Here is a 13,985-nt window from a genome sequence, read left to right as displayed (position 1 = left end):
AAATGTAGGCATAACTGTCTTTTGGGCAACTCTCCACCCCATACATAGTGGCTTACTTTACTTAGCTCATCCTGGGATGCACTTTTTCAGTATCATTCAGTTAATTTGTACAAAGAACAAGTCCAGGTACTTTGCCTGGAGCAGGGTTCTTCCTGCTTTAAGGGTTTGAAGCCCCTGCTGGAAATCTTTGCAGTGAGAGCTAGCATGCATTTTATTTGTGGCACCTCTTCCCCCAAGAAGTTTTATGAATTCTAAACTACTTGATACACATTAATTTAATCAGATATATTCATCCTGGTGGTTTGGCTTTATTTGGTTTTATTAGATGTATTGAGTATAAAAGCAATAAGATAAAGGCTTGTTTGGAATTTCTGCCTTTCAGCTATAGCTGCAGGAGCCCAGTGCTCGGTTAGGGGTTAGCTGTCTGGGCAGGGATCACAGTTCAGTCCCATGGTATAGCACGTGTTTGGCTAATGGAGTTGGGTTTCTTAGATAAGAGATCCTCTTGTAAATCACGAAGAGTGTGCGCAGTATGTATAGTTATATAAAAAGCAGTAACTTGTCAGTGGACATTTCCTTGAATAGACAAGCTAAAGGACGTTCGTAGTACAGAACGTCTTTTAGAAATGTTTTGAAATTTATCTTGTTGGTTGTAAGTGACCTAGGCAGATAGGACTGCTCTGCAGCAGTGCTAGCTTGAGTATTCCTGCTGCAAACAGTTTCCACTGTATCTTCTTGTTTTCAGGCTTGCTGAAACTTTCCATGTATTTTCTTTTACCTAAATGGAAACTTAAGCTTTTTGGAAAACTGGAGATGGTGGGGAAAGAATATAGAGTCTAATTATTTTTAAATAAAGGACAAATAAAATTGGAAGATCTTTTCCTTTAAAAACTGTGGCATATATTGAACTGCCATATGGTGTAAGCAAAGATTTTGAAAGATGAAATATGAGATGCTGTAGAAAGTGATACGACTTCTAAATTTGAAAATGAGGTCTATGCAATCAGTAATTGAAATCTTTATTATCAGCCTTCCACAGAAGTCACAGTTTGGAATATTGTTTTTTAATCCAGGTCAGCTTCCTGATCCAGTGCGTCGGCTTTATAGAAAAATCATCAGCAGAACTGCTGGGTTGGTATGCAGTGTTGCAGGTTCAAGAGCGATATAGTTGGGATGAGTTAAATTTTAGTTTTGTAACAAATACTCTATAATTTATGAACCTCCAGCAGTATACAGTATCACAAATGAGTAGAAAGAATAAACTGGGATCCTTTTGTATATGAACAAGTTCATAATTGTCAGCTATACAGTATATTTATACCTGCCATATTTGTGTTCATTGAAAGTCATGCAAGTTATTTTGAGATCTTGCCAAACAGGAAGGCTTACTTACTGTACAGAAAATAATTCAGACCAAACTTGTTGAGTAAACTCGGAGAATTTCACAATAGTTTGATCAGGCTTTGCCATAATGCTGTGTATCAGTTGCTGTCCTGCTAGAACTCAGTCATCTTATTATTTTAATATGTTGAATAAGAGGCTTTTATAAACACTTAGGTGAGTTGAAGTGAGGGGTGATAGGTGGTTGGGGTTTTTTTGAGACCTGATCTCATACTGTACTTTGACTACTTCTTTTAATTTGTAACTTGCTATATACAAAACCTTAAATTATAGTTAACTTTGTGTTAAAAGTTTCATTCTACGAGGAGACTTGCTAAAAATACCCATCATGAATTTCAGTAAAAACAACGTAAGGAATTTCTTGCATCTTGAACAGGTACACTTCAATAATTTCTGTTATTGGTTCTTTGGAGTGCTAATGCTATTACTGAATCAAAAATAGCTAATACTAAAATGGCTGTGGTAAAACTTCCACCTGTTGTAAGAGGCTGTGGAATTATTTTGGCATTTAGATACTTCCAGAAGTTGGAAATACTGTGGTCGGGCACATTCTCTTGAGTTTCTAGTTCAGCAAATACTTGTGGAAGTTTTGTTTCAAATAGCAATTATAATTATTCCAGCACTTGTGAAACTGTTATGAAAGGACTTACTTATTGGAAATAGTTTAAAGTATTTCGTTTAATCATGATCCCAGAATGAGTATATCTCTTTTAGCTTATTGAATCAAATCTATGTGCTTTTTGTTTCTTGAAGTTCTTTCAGAAGTACTGAAAAACACAGTGAACTTTGTCTGCTCAGAAATCAGTACAACCAGAATGAGGTATCTTGCATAACCCTCTACAGCTTAAAGACTGAGCAAAAACCTTGTTGGCCACTTCAGGACTAGCACTTAGTAGTTACTGTAGTACATCTTCCAAAAAGTAGAATTAAGGGTATTTTGGTGTACAGACAAGATCCTGCCAACATTGACTGCTAAGAGGGCTTAATGTGGTGAAATTTTCATAGATAACTCACCTGTAGGAAAAAGATAGTGAAGGTAGTTCTGGAGTAATATGAATTGTATTGACAGTTTTCCTGTAAATCTTAAATTTTACTTAGCTTAAGAGATTTGAAATGCATGTGAGAGAATCTGGAAGGCTAAGGTTTTTTTCCTCAAGATGCAAGTTTGAAAGGAAAGAAAGTAAATAGCTGAAAAGTAGCTCATGATATGTTGATACTACTTGTGCTTTTTGCTAAAATCTGACCATCTGCTTCTGGGGGAGGGTTCATAGTTCCTCCCCCCACCCACTTTCCTTTTTCTTTGAATAGCAGCACTACAGAGCTCACTGTAGAGAGCTCCTGACCCATGTTGCCTGTAACCATCGTGTAAGGTACACCTTCTAAAATACACGGGCAAAGCAGATCACTCCAATCAGCAGAAGTTGCCCCGTTACTGAAAGCAGAGTTTAAGAGGTCTAGTTTTGTATGCTGTAGAGATGATTAAAAACTTTTGATAAGAGTAGGCAATTTGTCTGAAACAGTCTGATAACTTGCATATCGATTTTTGACTACTGACTTGATCTCTTATTTTAACTTAATCTTTAGCCAATAAGGAAGTATTTTTTAGAGGTAATTGCTGCAACTAATTTATCTTAACAGTGTCCTCACATCATCTTCCTTTTTCTGGTCATCACAGGAACATTATGTAGTAATAGTTCTTACAAGGAAGGCAATACTGTGTGTCAGTTGCTCCTACATTTTTAGTGTGATCTTTACGTGTTTATGGGAAATATCTCTCAGTTACTCTGTTCTTTTCTTGGTTTGCCTTTTTTCTCTTTTTTTTTTTTTTTCCTTTCTTGTTATTTTCCCCTCTCCTCACCTTGAAAACAAGATTCTCTAGTTAGCAAGTTCTGTATAAAATATGTTGCGATAAAGGTTAATTAGTGTACATGAGTGCTTCTGGAGACAGTCTAATTTTACCAAAGGAAAAGTTCCAAGTATGTTTTAATAACATTATAGAGCCTCCTCCATGAAAATAGCATAGATGTACCCATGCTTTACTGAAAATACTTTCACTACTGAAGAATACAGAGAAATCCTTGATGAGTGGTTAAAACTTTACATTCTTTAAGATAAAAATTAATCAGTGGTTGGTTGGGGTGTTTTTTGATTTGTGTGGGGTTTTTTTTTGTTTGGGGCTTTTTGTTGGTGGTTTTTTTTTTTTTTTAGAACCCTTTATTATGTAAAGTGATGTTGCACATTGTGAGCCAGTGTTCCTTGTCCCCAGCTTTGATCACCACTTAATAATAAAATAATACTGCATGGAGCAATTGACGCAATTACTTGTGGTTTATATACTTCGGATTTCAGTATCTAGCATGCTATGCCTGTGATAACTTGCTTCAAGGTGTGGTTTTAGCCAGCTGGCTAAAACATTTAAATACGAAATTACTCTTCGTTATTTTTTTATATTCTAGAGGATCTGCAGAGTTCATATTGAAGCTTAAACTACTGCAATGTTAAAATAATGGTCTATACAAGACCTCAGTTTAAAGAAATGAAGTACAAAAATACATACCCATGTAAACAGTGGGGACTCTCAGCTAAGGAGAAAACAGCTTCCAGAATTGGGATTCATATCACAAAGGCTAAGACTTAATGGTATTAAAAAAAATGCTATGAGAGAAGGAAGCTAAAAATTTGGACTACCTACTATATGTGTATTTTTTACATATATAAATGTACGTATACACATATATAAAATTTATTTTTATAACACTTCTGATAAAGGTAGAGAAGAGATAAAGGTGTTTTGAGCCCAGCTCATATAAGGCACAGGTGTCCTAGGAAATACACAGCTTCTTTATGGAAAGTAATGTGCTTCTCTTATCCAAGAACTGAGGAGAATGCTACTGAAAGATTAGAGATGAATTTTGAGGACAGCAGAGGAAGACATTTTCTCTTTCACAAGTCTGTTAAGAGTCAGTCACTTCGATCTTCTGTTCCAAAGGAGAAGGGGGGGGGGGAAGAGGGAAAAGCACCATCAATGTAATAGAATCCTTCGTAACACCAAGTTTGCATATAATGTCTGATATCCTGCTTTTCCCTTGCTAGACCTTACTTTTTTCTCCTTTGCACAGCATTCTTTTCTATGTATAGGGAAAGGAGATGGGACAGTGGCAAATAATGGCTTTGACTATTTATTCCAGGCATTTAAAATATTAACTTAAATGTAAAATATATGGTGTGAGTGCTCATTCTGTTGTTTACAGCTCCCCTTCCCTGCCATGGTTCTTCCCTGTGGATTGTGCATCTGCCTTTCTCTTACCCTTCTTTCTCTCTCGGGAAGTGCCTGTACCCTGCAACTTTCCATCCTCCTTGGAAGAGACTGGTGGCCCTCTTAATGTGAAGACAGAAACTGGAGCAGCAGTTTGTTGACATCTTGACAGATTAATATTCAAAGTTCACTAAAACAAAATACTGGAAGGAGATAATGATGAATAATGTGGGAAAGGCCTGCAGAGTCTGGGAAATGTTTTGAAAGAAGGTGGGCAGTTGAGGAGCAGTTTTCCAGGGGCCTGTATTAAAACTAGCTGCTAATTACAATTCTTACTTGTAATAATTTCTCTGTATTATCTTAAACTGATCTTGAAATTACGGTGAGTGAAAAACCATCTGTCTTTACTGAATGTTCTGTTATAATAGATCTGAAAAAAAAATCTTAAATTTCTTCATACCTTCCACAGACCTCTATTTAGATACCTATGAATAATACACATTGGTCTTTTTTCCCCTCGTAAAACAGAACAGGTATGAAATTTCTGAAATTTTTCTAAAAGTGAAATGTGAGTGTAGAACAGGGCATGCTGTTGGCAATGAAGAAATTGTAATGTAATCTTAATAAGCATTTAAAGCAATATTGTGTAAGGTTCAAATTGGCATCCCAAGTTTTCTTCTTGTTTTTAATTACTAAAAGTCATGTCTGAGTTCCTTTCCCAATGTATTGCTGAAACGTGACGTAGACATTGGGCATTATGCATATTGTTTAGCATGTAGTGCTGAGATTATCATGTAAGATAATGTTACACGGTTGTTTAAAGCAACTGAAGTGAAATTATGTCCAGCTGTTAGAATAGGTAAGCATTTGAGGAAGTATACATCCTTAATTTCATGTTTCGGAACATGTTTCAAGTTTAAGCTTAAAACACAGTTTAGAGATGCTAATTAAATTTGTTTATTGAAATGAAAAGTTTCTTGATGAAGAACAAAGGTTATGACCTATTTATTACTACTAGAAAAGATTTGCCAATATTGTTAGAAAACTTCCTTACCCACAATTTCAAGATGAAAATTTTACTTTATTAAAGAGGTAGGTAGATGAAATTACTGTTATCTCAGTGTAGTGCAGTTAATTTAAAAAAAAATTTTTTTTTTTTTTTCTTAGCAAGCTAGGTAAACAGTCTATTTTGAAATTGTTGGGTTGTTTTGGTACATCTTTATTTGCATATTGCAAATATTTGCTATTTAAATGTTAGCTTTGAAAAAATACTTCTTTGGATTTCAAGGGATTCATGTATAAAACAAGTTACGTAATGATTCTGGTTATGTCAGCTTTTAGGCAGTGAGAGATGCTTTTATAGGGTCATATATGGTTTTGGTAGTTTTTGAGAGTCAGCAAAACATTAAATGACAATTGAACTTCTTTGTTAGATGCTACCTGCCTTCGTCTTTAAATAAAAAAACCCCTTCATATTCTAATTCTTGTTTCCTTAAAAAGCATTTTCCATTGCAAAGTTATATGATTTGTGTTTTGTAATACTGTTACACTTTTTATTTTTCAGTCCCAGAAATCCTGGATAGAAAATACTTTCACGAAGAGGGAGTGTGTGTATATTATACCAAGTTCAAAAGACCCCCACAGGTAAACGAGAAATGATGCAGTAACTCATTGCTGCTCTTTAAAATTCAAAAAAGTCAGTACTGTAAAGAGAATGTATAATAGATCTTTGGACTAACTACTTCATCTGTCTAAAATACTGTCTTCAGTTCACTCTTTCGTGACTGGAGTGCTGAAGTCAGAAAGTCTCATAGAGATACCTTCTACTGGAATTTAAAGAACAGCAGTGTGAGTGTAGGGTTAAGTGTAAAAATAAACCTGACAGTACAGGAAAAAGGGATGAAGAATTTATGGAAGAATAAAGAAAAACAAGAATTGTGGTGGGAAAAAAAAATAACAAAACAAAGGCTGAAGAAATACTTGCTTCCAGGGAGGATAGATAAAATAAGAGCAGCTCGGCTATCAAAAGGTTTCAAGTGGTATCTAGTAATTTTTCATCCTTAAGTTCTGTAAGGAAAAAAATGAGGCTGAAAAATAGGGAAATACGTTTCTAGAGGGAAGGCTGAGACTAATGAAGAATATTTGGGCATATCTCATGGGCTGCTTTTACCTTATGCTAAATTAGAGATGTGAAATCAAGCAAGTTAGTGATACCTCTAACATATCTAATTGGTAGTTTACCTTCGCTAAATGTTAGGTATAGTTTAAGAGTTCCTACAATGATTGAATTCAATGTGCTTAGTCATGACATCAGTGTCACAGATCAAATAAAGTCAAATTGAAAATAGTTTCAAAATTGTATTTTAAGGCAGTTTTGTTTCCCAAAAATGTTTACTATTGTCATTATGGATTTCAGATTTTTTTTTTTTACCCTCATATATTTGAGAGCAACTGAGAAACCTTTTCTTCTGAACTTCAGAAAACTTCTATTTCAGTCTTTTCTGTTTAAAAAGTTACAAATATCTTCTGTTCTGCTGAGGCAGAGTATTATTTTTCTTTTAAGAACATTGTTTTTAGGCAGAAAGAGAACAAAGTAAATGCCTTAGGATTTTTAAGTTATTGTAAATAATTCACCACGTTCCTTGAAACCATGTGACATGAGAAGCTTGTAGAATTTATACCCATGATTGTAGCACATGGAAAATTTGCAAATGCAAACAAAGCAATTAGGAAGCTGTTAAAATTTCCAGGGCACTTCACAAGGAACAAAATGGTCTTTAACAATTGCACTTTTATTTTAACCCATTTGTAGCATAAAAAGGACTTTACAACTTTCTCATCAGATTTTGTCATTAAGTTTCTAAGAATTGCTTACTGTTGTTTGTGAATTATGCATAAATTAATCAAATATAGACAGGAGTATTTAGTATGTTTTGTTGTTCTGTATCTTTTAGTATAGATAATTATAATTAACTGTTAAGATCTAAAGCTCTAGTTCAGTATTAAAAACACAGATGATAAATAGCAGTGTAACTTCTATACAGTACAAAATTAAAAAATGGTTTATGCTCAAGGTCTGAAAATAGTGTAAGACTGCTGTATAACACCTGTATTTGTAGGCTTTTGCATACTAGCTCTTAACCATAATTGATTCACAGCTGCTTATGAAAATGATGGAAAAGAGTTGTATAAATTTATGCTAATTTTAAATGTTAAGAAAGCTGTTAGCAAGAAAACATGGAAAATGTTTAAGGTAGAAGAGGGTAGAAATTACATAATAAACTTTACGTAAAGACACTACTGTATAAGGTTTCTTCAAATCTATGTTTTTCTGTACATGCAACTCGGAAATGATCAAATAACCTTCCCACACAGGCAGTTCAACTTGGATGTTTATTAGAAGGATGAATTTGTAGAACAGATGCAACAATGTATAGTTAGAATGAATCCAAGAAAACACGGGTCTGTAAGTAACTTCTCAGCATCTAACAAAATGTTTCAGTTTGACTACTGCAGATAATCCAATCTGAAATATTCCTGGGCTTCAGATATTGATCATTCAAAGCCTGAAAACTCCTCTGAAGTCTCAGGACTGAAGCTTTTGCCTTTCTATGCGTTTTTATTTGCCAAGTATACTACAGTCATGTAAAATAAGACAGACAAATTAACATGTTCAAAACAGGCAAACTTGAGCAGCGTGTTTTCCATTTACTGGCATTCTCTTTTGTTCAGTAATCTTTCTGTAAGCACATGAAGTGGTGTGAAGTGGTCTGTTGTGTCTCCCCCCACCTTAAAATTGAAGCTGAAGTTTGCTTATATCTTTAAATATTTCTTATAGATGCCTTCCAGGATGTCAGATTTGTCAGCAGCTTGTCAGGTAAGAGTTCTTTGTAATTACAATATTTATGATTTTTTTTTCCATTAAATAAGCACTTTCATTGTAGGATTTAAAAGTTTTGATCAATATTGCAAATGACAAGTTGGTGAAAAGTTAGGTATAAAACAAATATAGATAATTAATAAAGAACTGTCTGCAATATGTAGATCACAGATTGGCTTCAGAGAATCAGTTTCTTCTGGCCTCCAGCTTGCTATCTCAGTGAGCTTCAATATTTTGCATAATAATTATGTATTGTAACTAATTCTTGCTATAAATATTTATGACAACAAGGCTTGCTCTGGAAGAGAGGTTTGTATAACATTTAGAATCTGCTTTCTAAATCGGATGTATCTTTGTTATAGATAAAAAAGAAATTCTTCCCTCTTGTTTTCTAATAATAGTATTGACTCAAGTATTCTGAATTATATGGTTGGGTGCAGGTGCTGTTGTGGCCGCTTGGTCAGACAACATGCTTGTTTTACTGCAAGTCTTGCTATGAAATACTCCGATGTGAAGCTGGGTGAAAACTATAATCAGGAAATAGAAGAATGGTCAGTGGAAAAACATACAGAACAGACCTCTACTGATGCTTACGGTGTCATCAACTTTCAAGGTGGCTCTCATTCTTACAGAGCTAAGGCATGTATGGTGTTTTCTTTTTTTTTCTTACTCTAAACATGGTGATAGAGATTTAACTTTTGAAATTAAAGGCTGAAAACAATGTTGCCCATTTTGTGACAAACCAGTGCCCAATACTATTCTAGTATTTTTTTTATTGTGATCTGAATTCTTTCTAATCTCCATTTTTAAAATTTATTTTTTTTAACAAAAGTTGCTCAGATCTATCAGAATTAGTTGGATTCATGTACAGGCTTACCTTCAAATTGCAAATGGTGATAAGAATTCATAATCACGTCACCAAAACATTACATTAAGAATTCAGTGTCACTGTTTCAGACTTTGTGAAAATATAGCATCTGTGCTGCTTGCTTACTCACTACTGTTAAATTTTTATAGGGCCTGTTAAGTAACATCTGCTATCTTACTTAACCCTCTATTCATAATTTTCAAACCTTGAAAAAGAATTTAAAGTTCTTGACAGATGTGGAATATGCTTCTTTAGTAGATTTGTTCAAAATTATTAAAGCATAATTGTACTGATCAGAATAACTTTTTTTTTGGGACTTAGTTAAAAACAAGCATAGCAATAAATCAAAATTTTGGAAACCAACTCTGTATTCACAAGTACATGTGTAATGGAGGGGCTAGAAAACGGGAAATTCTGACATACTCTCCACAACCGTTTTGTAAAAGATTTCTAGTTGTGGTAGAAGTGATTTAATGCTCATGCAGTTATAAGCTGCAAGGAGTTCTGATAGTGTGGCTCCTACGGCTGAACTGAAGTGCTCGAATGAGGGAGCTGTGTTCCTCAGGCAGCTGGCAGAGCCCCGAAGGAGAGTCCAGTGCTCTAGGGTCAGATCATCTCCGTGGAGGGCTCTTAGCAGAATTCTTTCATGTTTGTAATAGCAGTGTATGTGTTCCTTTGTATGCTTAGTATAGCTTAAAATTGCTGCAAATCCTTTTCTAGGAGTACAGAAATAGCAAGCTGCCTATACTCATTTCTGTGCTTACTTCTGCAGAGTGCTAGTGGAGTTGCTAAAATCAATTTATTGGAGTAGTGATGGTGTTTTAGTTAGAACTTGACTCAAGTAGGGCTTAGTTTCTGCATAATGTCCCTGCCTCTACTGAATAACCTGTGTGCAGCAGTATTTTTAACTGATCAACCATTCACTTAATCTTATGCTGTTAAACATAGCTAGTTTTGACGTTTTCTATTAAAGAAGATGGCTTTCCTTCCTACCAGGAATAGGGAAGGAAAAGCAAGCAACCGTCTTTTCTGTAAAACTTTTCACAGGGGACATGCAAGCCCCTCCCCAGTAGATGGCAGAACTTTTATAAATATTTCTGATTTTCATCTAGTTTAGAAATCATCCAGTGCTTTCATAAAGACTCATTTTTCTAGGTCACTGTGCCAGTAGGGTAGAATAACATAATCTTGCTATAGTCGTTCCCTTTCCAAAACTTGCTTTCAAAACTGTTAACTGCCTTGTCCCTAATTCTGGAGGACATAAAGTAAGCTTGTTCATTTATTGCATCTGCTGTGTTTTGAGAAAGTGAATTACGTTCTTCATAACCAGGAATAGGATAATATATCCTGAAATAGATACTGGTTCTTCCTTTCATACATTGATTCTGTGATGATTTAAGAACCTTTTAACTCTCTCCTTGTGCTTGCAGTATGTGCGATTGTCATATGACACTAAGCCTGAAGCTATTCTGCAACTTATGCTTAAAGAATGGCAGATGGAGTTGCCAAAGCTTGTTATATCTGTACATGGGGGCATGCAGAAATTTGAACTTCACCCACGCATCAAACAGTTGCTTGGCAAAGGTCTTATTAAAGCAGCAGTAACAACAGGAGCCTGGATTATAACTGGAGGAGTGAACACAGGTAAAGAAGTATCAATGAATGTGCACAGTTAACTGGATTACAGTTTGTAAGAGCCAAAGGATTTAATGGATGCGTAGCCTCATCTTAAAGTAAATGCGAGTGTTTGGTCAAGTGAAATTAAAAAATACATTTTGAACAAAGTGGGCTGGGTTTTGTCTTGCAAAGATAAACAACACAAAGGTGGGGGGGGGGTTGTTTTTTTGGGCTTGTTTGGTTTGAGTTTTTTCTTTTGTTTTTTGAAACTGCAAGAGGAAAAAATGTGATTAAAACAAGTACAGTAATGTACTGGAAACTCTTTAGTTCTTACTAGGCTAATATTTATTTTGTTGGATTACTGATACATAGTACTTTGTTTCCTTCTAATATATGTAGTATGGTGCTTTTTCTTTGGTGTTGTGTCAAATAAGTTCTCAGACCCTTAAAGGCCCAGTTAACTAATAAAACAGTTGTATTTATTAATAAGATGCAGCATTCAATACATTGAAATATTTTTGTGCACAACAGGTGTTGCAAAACATGTTGGTGATGCTCTAAGAGAACATGCTTCCAGATCATCTCGAAAGATTTGCACTATTGGGATTGCTCCGTGGGGAGTGATTGAAAACAGAAATGACCTTGTTGGAAGAGATGTAAGGATAAATTACCTAATTGAAATAGTGATTTACCTGACTTATTCTTTGACAAATCTGCCCAAGCGTGTTTTTTCGCTCGCTTTGCATCATTGGAATACTTGCTTTACTATGAAGATACATTGACATCTGTGACTTAGGCAAGATCGTTAGTGTAAACAAGTTGCAAAATGAGAAGTCTCTAGAGGAGGAGCTTGTTCTCAAGTACTTAATCTTTTTTTCTTTCCTACTGATATTACTGAATCAAATAACAAAAACTCTAAAGTATTACAGAGAATTCACATTTACAAAGGATGATAAGTTGAAAAATTTTGATGTGGAGTCTTCAATGCTACTGTTTGCCAAAGCAGTCACAAGTTTTCCCCAAAGAAACCTTTTCAAAGGATCTTTTCTCTGTTATCCTTCAGAGCAGAATCCTTTTGAGACATAGTTGTCTGCTTTCCTGCACAAAGAGTTACAGCTGTTGGTGTATCCTGACCCACGGCATGCTTGTATGTGTCAGTGCTTCTTGTTGAACCACCAGTTCTTGTGTCTAGACAAAAAGTTTCACAGAAACAAATGGGAATCTTTACAAGTAAAAGACATTGTTGTGTGCTTATACTTAGGTGGTTGCTCCATATCAAACCTTGTTAAACCCATTAAGTAAACTAAACGTCCTAAATAACCTCCATTCCCATTTCATTCTGGTGGATGATGGAACGGTTGGAAAGTATGGAGCAGAAGTTAAATTGCGGAGAGAACTGGAAAAAACTATTAATTTGCAACGGATCCATGCAAGTAAGTAATTCTAATGCCTGAGGGTTCAGTGTTACTATGCTTTAATGAAAAAGGTACTTGCACTAAACAGCTGAATGAGGAAATAGAAAAATTAGTCTTTTGTTTATGTTTCAAGTCTGCATGATTATTTTGCAAATTTCAGCTGCTGCTTTGGACCCTAAATATTGCTGGTAGATTTAGGATTTCTCTGGGAATAGGGAGGAGGGTTCTTTTGAATAAAGTTGTCAGTTTTTCTCTGATAAAGCTTATGTATGTCACTTTAGTTATTACTGGTCTGATTCATTAATGGTTTTGACACTCATCACTTGTAATTTCACAATAGGGCAATTTAGTTTGTAAAACATCATCCGTGTTTGTGCAAAGAAGCCATGACTTCTTTCGGTGTTTTCGCAATTATGGAGCAACATGTGTGTGCTTTTTCTCTTCTAGGAATGTTTTTGCAATACTCCTGTCAGGAGAGGGTTTCCATAACTATGTTCAAATTGTGTATGTGTTGTCATCTTTGGAAACTGCTTGGGGGGGAAGGTAGAAGGGGAGTTCCCTAAAGAAAAAATGTTCATTTTTCTGCATTAGTTTATGAATATTTCTGAGAAGAATCTCTTCTGTTTTGTAGACTGTATTCCACTGTATTTATCAGCTTCTTTGCAGTGCTTTCCCCCCAGCCCAAATATAAACAGTGCTTGAAACTGTGCATTAGCAATGGTTAAAACGTCTGGCAGGCAGCATTTAAATTTTTATTCAATAGAAGGGACATACTTGATTTATTAAATATGTAAAATCAATCTTAGCATTCCCTATACACTTACAACATTGTCTGGTTTATATTATTTATTTGCAACTTTATAGGAATTGGCCAAGGTGTGCCTGTGGTGGCACTTGTATTCGAAGGTGGCCCCAACGTCATACTCACAGTTTTAGACTTCCTTCACGAAAGTCCTCCTGTGCCGGTGGTAGTATGTGAAGGAACTGGTAGAGCTGCAGATATACTGGCGTATGTTCACAAGCAAACAGAGGAGGGAGGGTAAGTCCTAGCACTGCTAGCCAAACTTATCAGTCGTACATAGATGGGTTTGGAGACCATTCCTTAATGAATTTGTACAAGAGCTTTTTCTGTGGAAAGACAAAGGCTAAAAGCAAAGAGTGTAATCTCGCCTGTGATGCAGCTTTCCAGGTTTGCTGCAATAATAGCTCTGGTTAAAGACCAAAACTTCTTTTCTAGTTTTAGGTCCCTCTCACATGCCTTGTACCAGTTGCACCAATTTCTGTAGCATATGCTCGCTTTAGCAATACTTACAAAAACAATAGTAAAAGTGCACACACCTGTATGCTAAATTGGGGCAACATCTCGTGTGTAACTTAAGTTATGTGCAGTAATTTTGTTACACTACTGTAACTAGAGGACCCAACTCTCAATTTAAATGCTCTGTCTGCATCAAGTTCAAATTTTAACTAAGCCAAAGTAACTTACGTGATTAATGTGACTGTTTTTAAGTGTGCACAACAGAGTTTTCCTCAACAGAAGTCAGAACT

At 35.3% G+C, this 13,985-nt stretch overlaps 1 protein-coding gene across 2 annotated transcripts in view; it reads left to right on the top strand.

The window, feature by feature from the left end:
* TRPM7 (transient receptor potential cation channel subfamily M member 7) overlaps window positions 1-13,985 on the top strand; it is a 60,820-nt gene that overhangs the window by 18,776 nt on the left and 28,059 nt on the right. For both annotated transcript variants that reach the window (XM_074880112.1, XM_074880111.1), the window contains exons 2-8: window positions 6,222-6,301; window positions 8,496-8,534; window positions 8,978-9,176; window positions 10,836-11,049; window positions 11,554-11,678; window positions 12,284-12,455; window positions 13,302-13,476. In XM_074880112.1, the coding sequence (XP_074736213.1) occupies window positions 6,222-6,301; window positions 8,496-8,534; window positions 8,978-9,176; window positions 10,836-11,049; window positions 11,554-11,678; window positions 12,284-12,455; window positions 13,302-13,476 (1,004 nt within the window). The remainder of the gene's footprint in view (window positions 1-6,221; window positions 6,302-8,495; window positions 8,535-8,977; window positions 9,177-10,835; window positions 11,050-11,553; window positions 11,679-12,283; window positions 12,456-13,301; window positions 13,477-13,985) is intronic.

The sequence above is a fragment of the Strix uralensis genome, chromosome 11, assembly GCF_047716275.1.
Source record: "Strix uralensis isolate ZFMK-TIS-50842 chromosome 11, bStrUra1, whole genome shotgun sequence".
Taxonomy (NCBI): domain Eukaryota; kingdom Metazoa; phylum Chordata; class Aves; order Strigiformes; family Strigidae; genus Strix; species Strix uralensis.
Note: the sequence above shows the minus strand (reverse complement) of the source record. Positions and strands in the feature narration are given on the sequence as shown.